The sequence below is a fragment of the Stenella coeruleoalba genome, assembly GCF_951394435.1.
Source record: "Stenella coeruleoalba genome assembly, chromosome: 3".
NCBI classification, from domain to species: domain Eukaryota; kingdom Metazoa; phylum Chordata; class Mammalia; order Artiodactyla; family Delphinidae; genus Stenella; species Stenella coeruleoalba.
In genome coordinates this window covers 173,695,125-173,710,040 of record NC_137148.1, presented here as the reverse complement: position 1 = coordinate 173,710,040, position 14,916 = coordinate 173,695,125, and the positions used below count along the sequence as shown (strand labels likewise).

Genomic DNA, 14,916 nt, shown 5'->3' with positions numbered 1-14,916 from the left:
CAGATATCTCCAGGTGTCCCTGGGGGAGGAATCGCCCCAGGTGAGAGCTCTGCCTTAGAGGGAAGAGCGACTCCCCCAGACAAAGTGAGGGCAGAGGGATGATCCTGTGGGTCTCAGGAGGCGCAGGGCTCTGAGACCCTCACCCCCTTTTCTGTCCTGCTGAGTGGGATTCATCCCACCCCTGCACACGTCGGCCACATCTCACCTTGCTGGGGCTACAGGGACCCTCTGGGGGCAGGCAGTGCCCCCTTGGAGGTGTGGAAGCTGGGGTGCATGTCACTGTGAGGGCTGTGGCCACAAGCCCCCTTGTCCAGAGGACTTCCCGCATGGGGTGGGTGGGAGCCACCTTCCTGCATCTCTTGAGGACCCCGAGCCTGAGCCTGAAGCCCCTGCAGGCTTCCTGGGGTGCACCTTTGACCCCCAAGCTCCCCAGCCCTCAAGCTGGAAGGAGGAAGTGGGGACGCCCAGCCCAGGTGTGGGGCAACCCTAATGGCCTCCCTGAATTGGGGCTATAAGAGGGGGTGGGCAGGCAGGGGGCATGGCCCAACCATGACCCGAAGCTGCAGACCCTCCAGCCCTGCCCTCGCCCCGGTGCTGCTGGCTGTGCTGCTGGGCGGTGCGTGGGGCCCAAGTCCGTCCGTCCGTCCATCTGCCTGTCCCATGCCCTCACGGCTCAGATGGGGAAAGTGAAGCAGGACCCAGCTCAGCTGGCTGCATGGGATGAATGCCTCAAGGGGAGGAGAGGAGAGAAAGGGGGGGCCTGGGATACGTAGCTCTCTTTCCCCATCTGTAAAATGGGCAAAACCTAGTCCTTCCTGCCCAGGGAGGTGTCCTAGGGACTCAATATAACCAGAATCCCTGGACAGCACCTGGCACCCAGCAAGCACTCAGTAAGTGTGCACGCACGAACGAATGTGTCACCGAGTGAACGACGCACATGTCAGAGGAAAAACCGGAGTGAGGGAACCCCTCCGCCCTCATCCTGATGAGGCTTTTTCATGCCTCAGTTGTCCATCTGCAAGATGGGTCATCTTGCCAGCTTCTTCCCCCTCCTGACCTCCAGGACTGGGCGCCGCTTCTTCCTGGGAGCCTTCAGAAATAATAATGATAATGACCACCGGGCTCTCCCCAGCGCTAACTGTCCCGGGCCCGGGCCTCTTCCCTCCACAGCCCCCAGCCGCCCTGTGCTGCTATGGGACCTCCAATTTGCACATGGGGAAACGGAGGCTCTGAGGGGTCCCGGGCCTGGTGAAGGCCACACAGCGGCTCTGCCCTCGTCCTCCGACCCCCGTCTGGGTTCCCTGGGCGGGGGATGGGGCGGTGGGGTGGGGCCGGTCCCCCGTCCAGGGAGCCGCGGAGGGCGTTAGGCAAGGCGACGGCCGCTGACTCCGGCGTCCCCAGGTGTAGCGCGGGCCGCGGAGATAGTGGATGGGCGGGAAGCCCAGCCCCACTCGCGCCCCTACATGGCGTCGCTGGAGCTGTTCCCCAGCAACCACTTCTGCGGGGGGACCTTGATCCACCCGCGCTTCGTGCTGACCGCAGCCCACTGCCTGAACAACGTGTGAGCGAGTGCGCCTGCGCGGTGCGGGCCTGCCCGGGGAGGGGGTGGTGCTCCGAGGGAGGGGGCGCGGCGCTGCCCCGGGGGTCCGAGGGGGCGAGGCGCGGCCTGCCTCCGCTTGCCTGGTCTCAGCCCCTCCGTCCATCTGCCCAACCCTCTCATCCCAAACTAGGCAGGCACCTGCCCTGCTCCCCAGTCCGACGTGACCCCCTGAAGCCCCAGGAGGATTAGCTCAAGCCAGGGGTCCAACCCTCGGGGGCAAGATGCAGACGCGGGGGGGGGGGGGGGCGTCTCCTGGGACGGCGGGCAGTCCCTGAGGGGCTGCACCCTGGGCCTCAGGACGGGGGGGGGGGGGCGCGTGGGGGGGTCGGGGTCCCAGCGAGGCGCACACCTGCAGACCTCCGAGCCCACCGAGCAGAGGTTCAGCATCAGCCGCCTGTTTGAGAACAACTACGACCCACAGGAGAAGCCGAATGACGTCCTCCTCCTGCAGGCGGGTGCGCGGGGCCAGCAGGGCCCAGGGACCCCCGTTCATTCATTTTCCAGCACCTACTGTACAGGAGCCCCGGCGGGCGTGGGACACGGCCTGGTGGGGAGAGAGCCAGTCACCACCTTCTGAGCAAGCGGGATGCCCCCACGCCCCGCCCCCAGCCTTTGCCCAGCTGCGTCCCCTCCCTGCTGCCTGCGCTGTTCCCAGATACCCTCAGCCTTGGCACCAGCCTCCCCTCCTCAGGGAAGCTTCCCCTCACCCTACTTGAGTGACAGCCACCCCTCCCCCGATACACTGTTCGTCACTGGGCTATGTTTCCCTTGACTCTGCCGCCTGCCATTCTCTTCTTGGCCCCTCCCAGCCCCAAAGATCAGCTCCGGGAAGGCAGAGGTAGGATCCCCAGGGCTTAGCCCAGGATCAAGCATACAGTTGGTGCTCAATAAGTGCTTCGTAAGTGAATGAACGCAACAGTGACCAATGCTGCAAAGGGGAGTCTCATGGCCTCGGGGAATGTGAAACTGAGCCCTGGCAGGTTTGGAAGGTGATCAGGGCAGCCTCCCTGGAGGAGGTGACCCCTGAGGTAGAGCCAGGCGGAGGGAACAGCATGTGCAAAGGCCTGGAGGAGGCACTTTGAGATAATCGTCCACGGGTGGCTGCGGGTCCTGGAGACTCACTGCCCACCAACCGCCCTCTGTCCCAGCTGGACCGCCCGGCCACCCTCAACCCCCAGGTTGCGGTGGCCCAGCTCCCCCAGCAGAACCAGCTGCTGCCCCACGGCACCCAGTGCCTGGCCGTGGGCTGGGGCCGCCTGGGCACCTGAGCCGCTGCCCCAGGTCCTGCAGGAGCTCAACGTCACCGTGGTCACTTTCCTGTGCCGGCCACAGAACGTGTGCACCTTTGTGCCCCGGCGCAGCGCTGGCATCTGTTTTGTATGTACTGGGGGCTGCAGCTCGGTGGCTGCAGGGACAGCCGGGACAGGGAGGGAGGGCAGGCAGGCGGGTGCCTCCGTCACACCGTCTGGAAGGTGGGCACATCCATCGTGAGGGGGTAACGGGGCCTTCATGGGTCTGGGGGCTTTTCCACTCCGCAGCCCCCCCTTGGGTGGGTGCCCCAGCCCCGCTCCTGGGGCCACACCCAGAATTCTGGGGTCCAGGTATATAGCAGGGGGCCAATAAATGCCCTCTCTCCTCCAGAGGGGCCTCCCCTCCTTGTCTCACCCACATACTTTAAAGAAAATTCTAGACTGGAAACATTTCACTCCTACGTGGCCCCTTCCCCTGAGGTAGCCTCATCTGGCTGCTGGCCTGGCCTGAGTGACTGACCGACCTGCACCCTCCCCAGGGAGACTCGGGCGGCCCCTTGATCTGCGAAGGTGTCATCCAGGGCATGGACTCCTTTGTGATCCAGGGATGCGCCACCCGCCAGTACCCGGACTTCTTTGCTCGCGTCTCCCTCTACGTAGACTGGATCCGCTCAGTGCTGAGCAACGCGGGGGGCGAGGACGGCCCCTGAGCCCCCCCCCACCCCCGGGCACTGAGGCCATGCTGTGGAGAGACGCGGCGGGTCTGCTTCTGCGCCCGTGCCCCCCTTCCTGCGCCCCCGGCTCTTGGGAGCCAGGCAGACCCACGGTGCATCAATAAAAGCTGAACCGTCCCCCTGGCTCCTGTGTGTCCTTCCCACAGGAAGATGTGGGGGAGAGTGGCCCAGGGTCCTCAGCGTCCGAGTCCCCAAACCCCGAGCTCGGGGTGGGGGTGGGAACAGAGGCCTGGAAGTCGGAAGAGGGCGCAGGTCACAGCGGATCCCACTCCCCAGATGCCCGCAGACGTGGGTTCTAACCCAGCCCCGCCAGTGTGACCCGGGGCAAGTTGCCGCCCCTCTCTGTGCCTCAGTTTCCTCATCTGGAAAACGGAGTCACTCCAGACATTTCCCAAGTGTCCAAGGAGCCCCACCCTGGCCCTCAGGGCTAGGGGTGTCCTGTCCAGTTCTGTGTCTCCTAGCTCTGGGGCCACTTGAGGACCAAGCTCTCATAACACGGGGTGCCCAGGGCCTGTGGGGCTCCTGACCGGTCAGGGGCAGGCAGAAAGGCTATTAGGGAGGCTTCTTGAAGGAGGCAGCAATGCCTGAATACGAACAAAAGGAGAAGTGTCGCCAGGCAAGGCACAGCCAGTGTAAGGGCCCTGCATCAGGACAAGCTTGGGGGTGTGGGGGAAGGAGAGCAGGTCAGGGAGGGGGCAGGGATGGAGCATGCAGGGCCACAGAATGAACTGGGGTCTAGAGGAGAGGCCTGAGGCCAGGCAGAGGTAGGGGTCATTGGCCAGCCGTGGAGAGGGCACGTGGCCACGGCAATGAGGCAGTGGAGGCTCAGAGAGAGGGGCCAACCAGCTCACCGGACACACCAGAGTTGGAAGGCAGCTCTTTTGTTACTGATTTACTCTGCCGCCATCTGGTGGCAGCATGCGAATTCAAGCTGGAGCCAGAACCCCCAGGGCTGCCCCCTTTTTAACTGTTTCACACCTCAGCCGACCACCCCAGGGGAGGAGATGAGACTGGTTTTCCACTTCAGCAGGAGCAAGGGTGTGCTGAGACCTGAGGCAAAGCCGAAATCCTGGGAAACGCAAGCTGATAAGTGTTGAGGGAACGCCGGGAATTTTCTGCATTTCCCACGGGCCAGCGGCAGGGAAGTGGTTTCTATAAAAAGCCCAGAGGGATTTTGGTGCCCAGCACTGGGGGTAAATGAGGTTTGCTGGAGGGAATGTTGGATTGAGCCCATTGATGGGAACAGAAAGATCCAGAAAAAACAGCCCCGGGTGTTTTCTATTTTCTTTCTTTTTTTTTAACTTTTTTTTTTTTTTGGCTGCCTTGGGTCTTTGCTGCTGCACACAGGCTTTCTCCAGTTGCGCGAGAGGGGGCTACTCTTCGTTGGGGTGGGTGCGCAGGCTTCTCACTGCGGTGGCTTCTCTTGTGGAGCACGGGGTCTAGGCGCGCGGGCTCAGTAGTTGTGGCTCACGGGCTTCAGTAGTTGTGGCTCGCGGGCTCTAGAGCTCAGGCTCAGTAGTTGTGGCTCGTGGGCTCTAGAGCGCAGGCTCAGTAGTTGTGGCGCACGGGCTTAGTTGTTCCGCGGCATGTGGGATCTTCCCGGACCAGGGCTCGAACCCGTGTCCCCTGCACTGGCAGGCAGATTCTTAACCACTGTGCCACCAGGGAAGCCTGTTTTCTATTTTCCATGAGCCCGTGTACGTGTGTGTGTGACAGAGGAAAGTTCTGCACACCAAAGATCAGATCCAAGAAGGGGAGGTGAGGCTGGGGGATATAGGGGCCTGGGTTGATTTGCTGGAGGTTGGCCGGGGTTGTTGAGATTCAGGGGACAGACCCACAGGAATCATAAACAGGATGTTGGGCAGATGCGACCTGGGGGACCTCGGGGACAGCAGGGCGGCTCCCAACAGCGTGGGAAGGACACGCAGAGCATCATTTTCCTGTTGCGGTGTGACGGGGATCAAGCGAGAGACTCCCCGTGGCATCACGGCTCTGATCGTGAATCAGAACTCCCCCAGATGCCCAGCCCCGCTCCCCAAGGCAACCAGCACCGTGCCCTTTGGAAGAGGGTTAATGGTTAACAAGCCCTCAAGGACGGCACTTTCTCATCTGAGAACTTTACAAAAAGTTCATTCATTTAATCCTCAGGACAATCCTGTGAGATGGGAGCCTATAACTTCCATTTTACAGATGAGGAAACTGAGGCATGGAGGGGTTACATCCATAGCCTGAAGTCATAGTGGGCAAGTGGCCACTCCAGGATCTGAACCCAGAGTCCACAAGCTTAGCCACCATGACCTGTGAGGAAATAGCATACAGGTGGTGCTCCATATAGATGCAGCTTTTGTTTAAATCTGGTCTCCCTGTCTGAGTCACGGTCTCCTCCATTATTCCCACCCCCACTGGAAACAGGGTTATGTATACAGCAGGTGCTTACCAAGTGCTCTATGGTAACTTTAACTCAGCAGGGTGGGGACCCCACCGAGAGGGGAGAGATGGAGGTTTGCTTGCCTGTGGCCACACACCAAGGAGGAGCCCAGGGACAAACTGGACTCCAGCCCCAGCCCGCCTCTGGGTGTCCCTGAGGGCCCCCGCCCGCCTGTTCCTGCAGATGGATCCGTTGGTTCCCTCCCCTGAACCCTGCTCCGAGCCAGGAGAACGTTGCTTCTTGCGACAGCCTTGGCTACAACAGTTGCAGCTGGAGCAGCCTGGGACGGGGTGGGGGTGGGGGAGTTGAACTGGGGCCACGGGGCTGGGAACTGGCCCTGGTGGACCCCATCTCAATTGTTCGGCTTGAGTTCATCCAAGGTCCAGGCTGAAGTTCTCAAACTTGGTTGGAGATCCATGATCCAGCCTCCAGGTCTGGGCAGGAATTTTCTCCTCTGCCTCAGGCTGGAAGGGGGTTCAGAGAAGCTCAGAGGGGTGCGGGTGGGGTGGGGGTGGGAGGGATTCCTTCCCAGAACCTCTGAGGGCCCCCAGAGACTGACCAGGTCCCAGGTGGGACTGAGTTCCCCGTTAGGAACAGCAACCAGTCCGGGCTCCAAGAGGGAGACCCAAGGCTGAGGAATAGGCAGCAAGTCTCCCTCCAGCTGTGCACTGTGGGCACCTGGGTTCAAAGCCCAGTCCCCCCACCATTTCACTGGGTAGGCAGCTCCCAAATGTCAGGACAGGGCTGCGTGCACATGGTTGCCGTTGCCCTGGGTAAACTGAGGCACGTGGGCGTCCCAGCCAACTCCTCTGGGCCGGAGTGGTCAGATTTAGCAAAAATACAGTACTCCCAGCAAACTTTGAATGTCGGATAAACAAAGACTAACTTTGTACGTAAGTACATCCTGTGCTTATATTTGGGATATACTTATGCTAAAAAAAAAAAAGCTTATCTGACGTTCCAGTTTAATTGTGCATCCTGAGTTTGATCTGGGGACCCTCCTGGAGCCAGCCCCGCCCCTTGCACACATCCTCTCCCCCCTGTTCTCCCATCACCCCCTCGTCCCCCACGTCCCAGGATGGGCAGAGAGGAAGCGGGGGCACCAGGCCCCCCCACGGGCAACTGCAACGGCCTTGGGGCATGGGGGCTATAAGAGGGGCAGGTGGGCACAAAGGGCAGAGACGCCAGAGCTCCCGCCCAACCATGATCCAAAGCTGCAGACCCTCCAGCCCTGCCCTGGCCGCTGTCCTGTTGGCTGTGCTGCTGGGCGGTGAGCGGGGCCCGGGTCAGTCCCTGGGGTCCAGTCCTGCCTCTCCACCTGCTGGGGACCCTCTCGGCCCCCTCATCCTCATGGGGAGTGACAGCTGGGATAAGGAGAAGGCTGAGGTCCTGAGTGGTGAGGTCTGAACAGCGGGGTCTCTGGGGACTCCCAGCGGGTGAAGTCCAGATCTAGCTGCGCCCTGGCAGGGGGACCGTGCAGGCCCCCTCCCCTCTCTGGGCGACAAGCACGGCAAGAACCCGACCCGGTGGGGTCCTGGGGGGGGGGGTTTCCCGGGCGGGGGCGGGGCTCCTCCGCGCCGCTCACCGCCGCCACCGCCCTTGCCCCCAGGCCCCGCGCTGGCCTCGGAGATCGTGGGGGGCCGGCCGGCCAGGCCGCACGCGTGGCCCTTCATGGCGTCCCTGCAGAGGCGCGGACGCCACTTCTGCGGCGGCACCCTGATCGCGCGGAACTTCGTGCTGTCGGCCGCGCACTGTCTGAACGGCGAGTGAGTGTCCCCGCGCGTCCCCATCTCGGGTTCCAGTGCGCCCGCCGCACGAGGGTCGCGCGGGCCGTGCTGCGGGCCCGGGGGGGGGCCTTCCGGCGAAGGCGCGAGGGTTTGCAGGTCCTCCTACGCTCGGGCGGGGTCTCTCCGCCGCTCCCGACCCCGCGGGCGCCCCAATCACCTCCTGTCCCCCCGCCCCAGGAACCACCGGTCGGTGCGCGTGGTGCTGGGGGCACATAACCTGCGTCGGCAAGAGCGGACCCGGCAGACGTTCAGGGTCCAGCGGGTCTTTGAAAACGGCTTCAACCCCTTGCGCCTGGAGAACGACATCGCGGTTCTCCAGGTGCGTGGCCGGGGGCGGGGCAGGAAGAGCGGGTGCAAAGGCCCGTGGGAGGCTTGGGGAGGGTGGGGGAGGGGCAGGAGCCTGGGGGACAAGGCTGGCGGGCGCAGACCCGGTGTCGCCCCCATCTCTGTGTGCCTCAGTCTCCCCCTCTGTAAAACAGAGAAATACTCTCCACCCCCACCCCACCCCCGCCGTGCAGGGCTGTCAGAGATTACATGAGATGACAGCGAGAAAGGTATTTTTGTGCCCGCTGGCAGAGGGAAGGGGCAGTCTCCCTCTTTGCCAAATGGGGCAAAATTCCCCACATTCGGGCCAGTGGGAGACCGGAGGGAGAAACCTGCCTTTCCCCTCTGCTTGCCCAGCTATGATTATTCTCAGGCAATGTTCTAGAACAAGGGTTTTATGGTCGTTGCTGTGGCCCATCGTTTGCTTTATTACCTTTTTTTTTTTTTTTAGAGAAGATGTTGGGGGTAGGAGTTTATTAATTAATTTATTTTTGCTGTGTTGGGTCTTCGTTTCTGTGCGAGGGCTTTCTCTAGTTGTGGCAAGCGGGGGCCACTCTTCATCGCGGTGTGCGGGTCTCTCACTATCGCGGCCTCTCTTGTTGCGGAGCACAGGCTCCAGACGCGCAGGCTCAGTAGTTGTGGCTCACGGGCCTAGTTGCTCCACGGCACGTGCGATCCTCCCAGACCAGGGCTCGAACCCGTGTCCCCTGCATTAGCAGGCAGATTCTCAACCACTATGCCACCAGGGAAGCCCTATTACCTACTGTTTATTGCACTCAAGACAGATCCAGGGATGCCCTGAGCCACGGTGACTGCTCCCACTTTACGGACGGGGAAACTGAGGCTTGAAGTGGGAGGCAACCTGCAGGGTGGGTGTCCTGCTCTGAAACATTCCAGGACCATGGTGGGGAAACCAGGGCCCAGAGAGGTGAGGGTCGTCACTCCCCACCCTCTGTGACATGCCACTGCTCCATCCCACCTGCTGCAGCTCAGCAGGATGGCCACCATCAACACCAATGTGCAGGTGGCCCAGCTGCCCGCCCAGGACCAAGGCGTGGGAGAAGGGGTGCAGTGTGTGGCCATGGGCTGGGGCCGGCTGGACACGAACCGGCCACCGCCCCCAGTCCTGCAGCAGCTCAACGTGACCGTGGTGACAGCCCTCTGCCGCCCCTCCAACGTGTGCACCCTGGTGCCAGGCCGGCATGCCGGCATCTGCTTTGTACGTACCCCATGTCCCCCCGAGCCACCACCGCGCTCCCATCCAGGCTGCAGCAACTAGGACTACAGCCAGACCCGTGGAAGGAGTCCCCGACCCTGAAGGGGGTGGGTGGGGGTGTGAGGGTGGGGACTGCAAGCCCAGACTCCCGAACTTGTCTGGCTCCACAGGGGGACTCCGGCGGGCCCCTGGTCTGCAACAGGCTGGTCCATGGGATCGATTCCTTCATCCGAGGGGGCTGCGGCTCCGGGACCTTCCCAGACGCCTTTGCCTCCGTCGCCAAGTTTGCAGACTGGATCAACTCCATCATCCGCCGCTACGGTGGTGACGATGACGGCCCCTCCCTCCACCCTAGGGACGCTGCGGGCAGGACCTGCTAGAAGGGGCTTCTCCTGTCACCCCACCTGACCCGCCCCTGGCTGGGCCCTTCCCATGCAGCGTCATGTGGCACCTAGCACAATAAAAACCTTCTGTTTTGCAGAATGTGTCTGGGGGTTTGCTGGTTGTGCCACCGAGTGTCGAAAGTCCTCAGGAGAATGTCTTGGGCATGTCATGAGTACGCTGCCACCAGGTGGCAGCTAATTCAGGGCATTGGGGTAAGAAGTCCCTTCCCCACCCTCTACAAAAGGATACTGATTGCCATTTCTGGTTTTTCCTCCTATCAAGCATAATTAAACTAATGTTGCAGGTGGCGATAATGAAAAGCACTGTAGCGAGTGTTCATGAGTGCTTACAAGGCATAGAAATCATTGTGAGTCTTTGCAAGTATTCACTCAACTGGTCCTCTCCGCCCTCGAGGCAGGTCCTATGAGTTGCCCCACTTTACAGATGAGGAAGTGGAGGTGCAGAGAGCTGTGAAGCCACGCTCAGGAGCCTGGGTTTGAGTCCCGGCTCTGTGACTTTGGGCAACTTGCTTGCTGTCTCTGAGCCTCAGTTTCCCTGTGGGGAAGAGTGAGGCACACTATCTGGGAAGGACCCAGCCAGGGGTTGGGGTCCCAGGCCAGCCTTGGCCTCACTGGGTGGGGAGACAATCCCTCCCCCACCTCCCCAGCCTTCTGCCTTGGCAGGGGTCAGGGGGCAAAGCCACGCAGATGTTTCACAAGGAAACACCCAGCCCCGAAGGAGTCACAGCCCTGGGGGAGACGGCCAGCCTACACCCCTCTTCTGCCTCTGAGCCTGAGAAGGAACCTCCTAGGGCCACAGGTGGGGGCCGCGACACATGTGGCCTCTGCCATCACTCGGCTCACAGTCTGATGGCGTGGGAAACAATCACCCAAGCAAGTAAATGAGAGAAGTTAACATCAGGTGACACCCCTTCCCCCACCCCGGACCCCACACCAGGGGGCCAGGATAAATCACTCCCTCTCTGTCCCCTCGTGCCAAATCCTCAAATACCCGATCCCTGCAGCATCCCCCCCGGGGGGGGTCCCACCTCAAGGTCGTTAACGTCTGCTGCTCCCTCTGCCTGCCGGCTCTTCCCGCAGGTTGTCACCGGGGCACACCTCCCCCTGGGTGCCAGCGGCTCAGAAAGGTGACCCACTGCCCTGCAATCACTTTTTCCACTTAATAAATACTACACCCTGGCGGTCTTTCCATGTCAACAAAACATCCGGGGACGAGCAGGGTTATTTATTGAACCATCTTGTCTTGTTGGGTCATTTCCAAATTTTGTTGCAATTTCCAACACTCTGACTTACATAATCTGGACTCCACATGCGAATGGGCTTTCGTTTCAGAGTTTCTGATTTGAGTAAGAAAACACGTTGGGATCTAACAAGTCACATTTGCTATGTTGTTCTCTATTTTTCTTTTCACCACGAAAAGAAGGAGAGGGGAAAAGATTGTGCACTGTTCCCACTGGGAGCAGCCTGAGGTCCTCCCCACCCTTCTGGTCACACGCAGCATCTCCCACTAGTAGTAGGTTCACGAGATGTTGACCCGCCATCCCCAACTTATAGAGGGCCATGTGACCCAGGTTCTGCTCCTCAGAACCTGCCATCACCTGCCCGCAGTGACGGTATAGGGGCATGCGATCCAAGCTCGGCCAGTCAGAGGCAGGCTTGAGATTCCGGCTACAGTGATGGGGAATTTACGGAGGGGCTGACTGAGCTCCTGGGCCGAGTCTGGGGTCACAACAGGGGAGGCTGGTGAGGAGAAAAGCCATCAAGGAGGAAAGGAGGAACCAAAGGCAGAAACCTGACCTTGTTCAAGTAACTGGATCAAGCTACACCTGAAGGTAGACCCATGAACTTTCCACGTAATTTCCTTGTAGAAGGCTCCACCCAGTTTGCCTCGGTTTTCCTGTCACTTGTATCCAATGGTCTTTCCAGCTGCCCCATACACACCACCTTTCCAATATTCTACTTGTTGGGGTATCAAGCTCCAGAGCCACAGCAACAGGGACAAGGGTGTTGGATGACCTCTCCCCCACCCCCACCCGACCTCCTCTCCAAGTTGCAGGAGGAAGAGAAAGAGAAAGAAGCAGAAAATGCGGAAGTGGGCTGTTTACAAACTGTGGTTCCCAGCTGCTGTTGTGAAACCTTGGGGCTGCAAAGGCACTCTGCAGAGACGGGGCCGTGGGGCTGGGCGTAGGTCCCTCCCTCTGCTCTGCCTGCCGCCCATCCTGAGGGGCTGCTCCCCACAGGAGCCCCTGTGCCTGGGGCCAGGCTCACAGAGGCAGGACGCATGCCCAGCAGCCTGTCTATACTCTTGGTACAAAGTCCGTGGGAGACAACCACGCCCCTGGGGAGGGTGGACAGGTGGCTTCCCCATGCCAACTGGGCTGCTGCCCACCTGGCTGATAGGGCCTGTGCGAGAGCCCGCCCCCTTCCACCCTCATAAAAGCACCCCCAGGGCCTGGCCTGGGTCAGTGTCAAGGCCACTGCAGCATCATGGCGGACCGCTCCCTGCACCTGGCGGCTCTGATCCTCCTCGGGGCGACCGTGTGTGGTGAGTGAACCTGGGCCTGCGGTGACCGCTGGGGGCCACCAGCTTGCAGGGCGGTCAGCCAGGGGGCCTGCTCCGTCAAACAGGACTGTCCTCCAACCCCCCTAAGTGGGCAGGGAGGGGGCAGGTTTCACATGAACAGAAGCCTCTGAAAACCAAGGAATTCTCAAAATTTTGGTGGTTTATTTTTTTGGTGGGGAGGAGGCCGGGCTGTGCAGCTTGTGGGATCTTAGATCACCCACCAGGGATTGAACCCGTGCACTCGGCAGTGAAAGCAACGAGTCCTAACCACTGGACCACCGGGGGTAATTCTCAAAACTTTGAACCTAGCTTTCCACACACTGGAAAACCGGCAGCTCGAGGGGTAATGGCTGGCAGGGGTGTTGGGTTTGGACAGTCCGGCTTTCCTTATGTTTAAATTGCAGCCTCAGGCCCAATGTGTAGGTATGGCATTTGCCCCAGACTCGGTCACTCCCTATCATCTGTCTTCTCGGGCATTCCTCCCTGGGCCCCCCTGGAGTTTGCAACTCTGTCGGGGAGAATTGTAAGGATGGAATTCCAGGTCTGAGGCGTGCTGGAGCCGCCTCGGGGTAGAGAGAGAATCCTAGCGGGGCGGGGTGGGGGCTGCAGTCACCCCCTAAGTCCTCACGCTGACCTGCCTACCTCCAGCGGCTCAGCCCCGCGGCAGGATCCTGGGCGGCCGAGAGGCCATGTCCCACTCGCGGCCCTACATGGCATCCGTGCAAGTGAACGGCAAGCACGTGTGCGGAGGCTTCCTGGTGGCCGAGCAGTGGGTAATGAGCGCAGCGCACTGCCTGGAGGATGTGTGAGTGGCCTGGGGCAAAGAGCGGGACGGGGTGGGGTGGGGTGGGGTGGGGTGAGGTGGGGCGGGAACGTGACTCTGATGGTGGGTCCACCCCACTCCCAGGGCCGACGGGAAGGTGCAGGTGCTCCTGGGCGCGCACTCCCTGTCACAGCCGGAGCCCTCCAAGCGCCTGTACGACGTGCTACGCGCAGTGCCCCACCCAGACAGCCGGCCGGACACCATCGACCACGACCTCCTCCTGCTGCAGGTCTGCTGAGTCTAGCCCCAGTCCCCCCTGCTGCCCCGGGGCCCTCGCCCTCGCCCCCGCCCCGACCCTAACATCCCCTTCCGCCCCAACCCCCAGCTCTCTGAGAAGGCTGTGCTGGGCCCCTACGTGCAGCCCCTGCCCTGGCAGCGCAAGGACCGCGACGTGGCGGCCGGCACGCTCTGCGACGTGGCCGGCTGGGGCGTGGTTAACCACGCTGGCCGGCGGCCAGACCGCCTGCAGCACCTACTCCTGCCGGTGCTCGACCGCGCCACCTGCAACCTGCGCAAGTACCATGACGGCACCATCACCAACAGCATGATGTGCGCGGAGAGCAGACACCGGGACAGCTGCAAGGTGCAAGGGCGGGGCTGGTCCAGTAGAGGGGTGGGGGCCAAGGCCTCGGGAGGGCGAGGCGGGGGGGGGGGGCGGGGGCGCGGCCTGCTGGGGGCGGAGCCAACAGAAGGGGCGGGGCGCGCGGGAATACGGGAGGCGAGGCTGATGGAAAGGGCGGGTCGCGCGCGGGGGAGCTCGCAGAGTGCCCCCCCCAGGAGAGTGGGCGTGGCCTGAGGCAGGTGTGGGGGCTGAGATGGGAGGGTCAATGACTCAGACTGGGTGGGCGTGGCTGGCCAGAGGTCTAGGCAGGGTTGGGAGGAGAGGTGGGATCTGGAAGAGGGTGCGGACGAGTTGGGGCCCGAGCTTGGAGAGGGCCAGGAGTGGGGCAGGGTCGGAGGAGGGGGCTGTTCCACTTCCGTGGGACGGAGTGCGGAGTGGAGCCTGGAGAGGGGCGGAGCCGAAAGCCGGCGGAGGTGGGGCCTTGGTGGGCGGGGCCTGAGATTGACGAGCGAGGGAACTGTTGGGACCGGCGGGCTGAGGGGAATTGCAGCAGGCGCCGGTGGAGCCGGACCGGACGCCGAAGGGCGGGCCGGACGCCTACGGCGGCCCTGCACCGGACCTCATGACATCGCTCCCTGCAGGGTGACTCTGGAGGCCCGCTGGTGTGCGGCGGCGTGGCCGAGGGCGTGGTCACCTCGGGCTCACGTGTTTGTGGCAACCCCAAGAAGCCCGGCATCTACACGCGCGTGGCGAGCTACGTGGCCTGGATCGACGGAGTGATGGCTGAGGGCTCAGCTGCCTGAGGAGGACCTGAGGGGCGGCGGTCACGGGGGCCCGAGCAATAAAGTCATCCACTCCTGCACCTGGTCCGCCTTTACAGCTTGCACGCTGCGTGAGGGAGCGGATGGAGGCGAGCCAAACTGAGGGGGGCGGCAGCGTCCTGGTAATGCGGTGCCAGGAGGTGACCCAAAGGCTGAGAGACGGCGTGCCTGGCGCAGGGATCTTCGGGGACAAAAGTCCGGAGACCCCACGCCCTGCAAGCCGGGCTGGAGCTGCCAGGAGTCGCTTCACGTCTTGGCCACGCGGTGGCGCCCTTACTCTCCCCTGGAAATTGGAGAGACGCCCGGAGACCCAGGGAGGAGCACGAATGGGGGTGGGTGTCCCCTTGGTCCTTGCTTCCCGAGCAGAAAGTGAGGGCCTGCTATGTGCAAGACCCTGCTCTGGG

At 62.0% G+C, this 14,916-nt stretch overlaps 3 protein-coding genes across 3 annotated transcripts; all 3 read left to right on the top strand.

The window, feature by feature from the left end:
• Positions 1-549: 549 nt before the first annotated feature.
• Positions 550-3,569, top strand: PRTN3 (proteinase 3; the record flags this gene model as incomplete). The annotated part of the gene is given in 6 exon segments (XM_079918726.1): positions 550-616; positions 1,402-1,561; positions 1,898-2,051; positions 2,749-2,864; positions 2,866-2,977; positions 3,390-3,569. Coding segments are annotated over 6 exon segments (780 nt in total). The 3' UTR covers positions 3,561-3,569.
• Positions 3,570-7,215: 3,646 nt separating this feature from the next.
• Positions 7,216-10,399, top strand: ELANE (elastase, neutrophil expressed; the record flags this gene model as incomplete). Its single annotated transcript, XM_079918725.1, has 5 exons — positions 7,216-7,408; positions 7,493-7,778; positions 7,977-8,118; positions 9,112-9,342; positions 9,510-10,399. 5 exons carry the CDS (start codon positions 7,216-7,218, stop codon positions 9,717-9,719), a joined length of 1,062 nt encoding a protein of 353 aa, XP_079774851.1. The 3' UTR covers positions 9,720-10,399.
• Positions 10,400-11,406: 1,007 nt separating this feature from the next.
• On the top strand, positions 11,407-14,863 carry CFD (complement factor D). The gene is made up of 5 exons (XM_079917073.1): positions 11,407-12,288; positions 12,955-13,111; positions 13,214-13,358; positions 13,455-13,712; positions 14,333-14,863. The coding sequence occupies exons 1-5, from the start codon at positions 12,231-12,233 to the stop codon at positions 14,492-14,494; spliced, it is 780 nt and encodes a 259-aa protein (XP_079773199.1). The 5' UTR covers positions 11,407-12,230; the 3' UTR covers positions 14,495-14,863.
• The last annotated feature ends 53 nt before the right edge of the window (positions 14,864-14,916 follow it).

Bases quoted from the DNA above. Each gene is read 5' to 3' on its own strand.
- CFD (XM_079917073.1), top strand. From the start codon at position 12,231: ATGGCGGACCGCTCCCTGCACCTGGCGGCTCTGATCCTCCTCGGGGCG. The intron at 13,359-13,454 runs GTCTGCTGAGTC...CCCAACCCCCAG, and splicing joins ACGACCTCCTCCTGCTGCAG to CTCTCTGAGAAGGCTGTGCT. The intron at 13,713-14,332 runs GTGCAAGGGCGG...CGCTCCCTGCAG, and splicing joins GACACCGGGACAGCTGCAAG to GGTGACTCTGGAGGCCCGCT.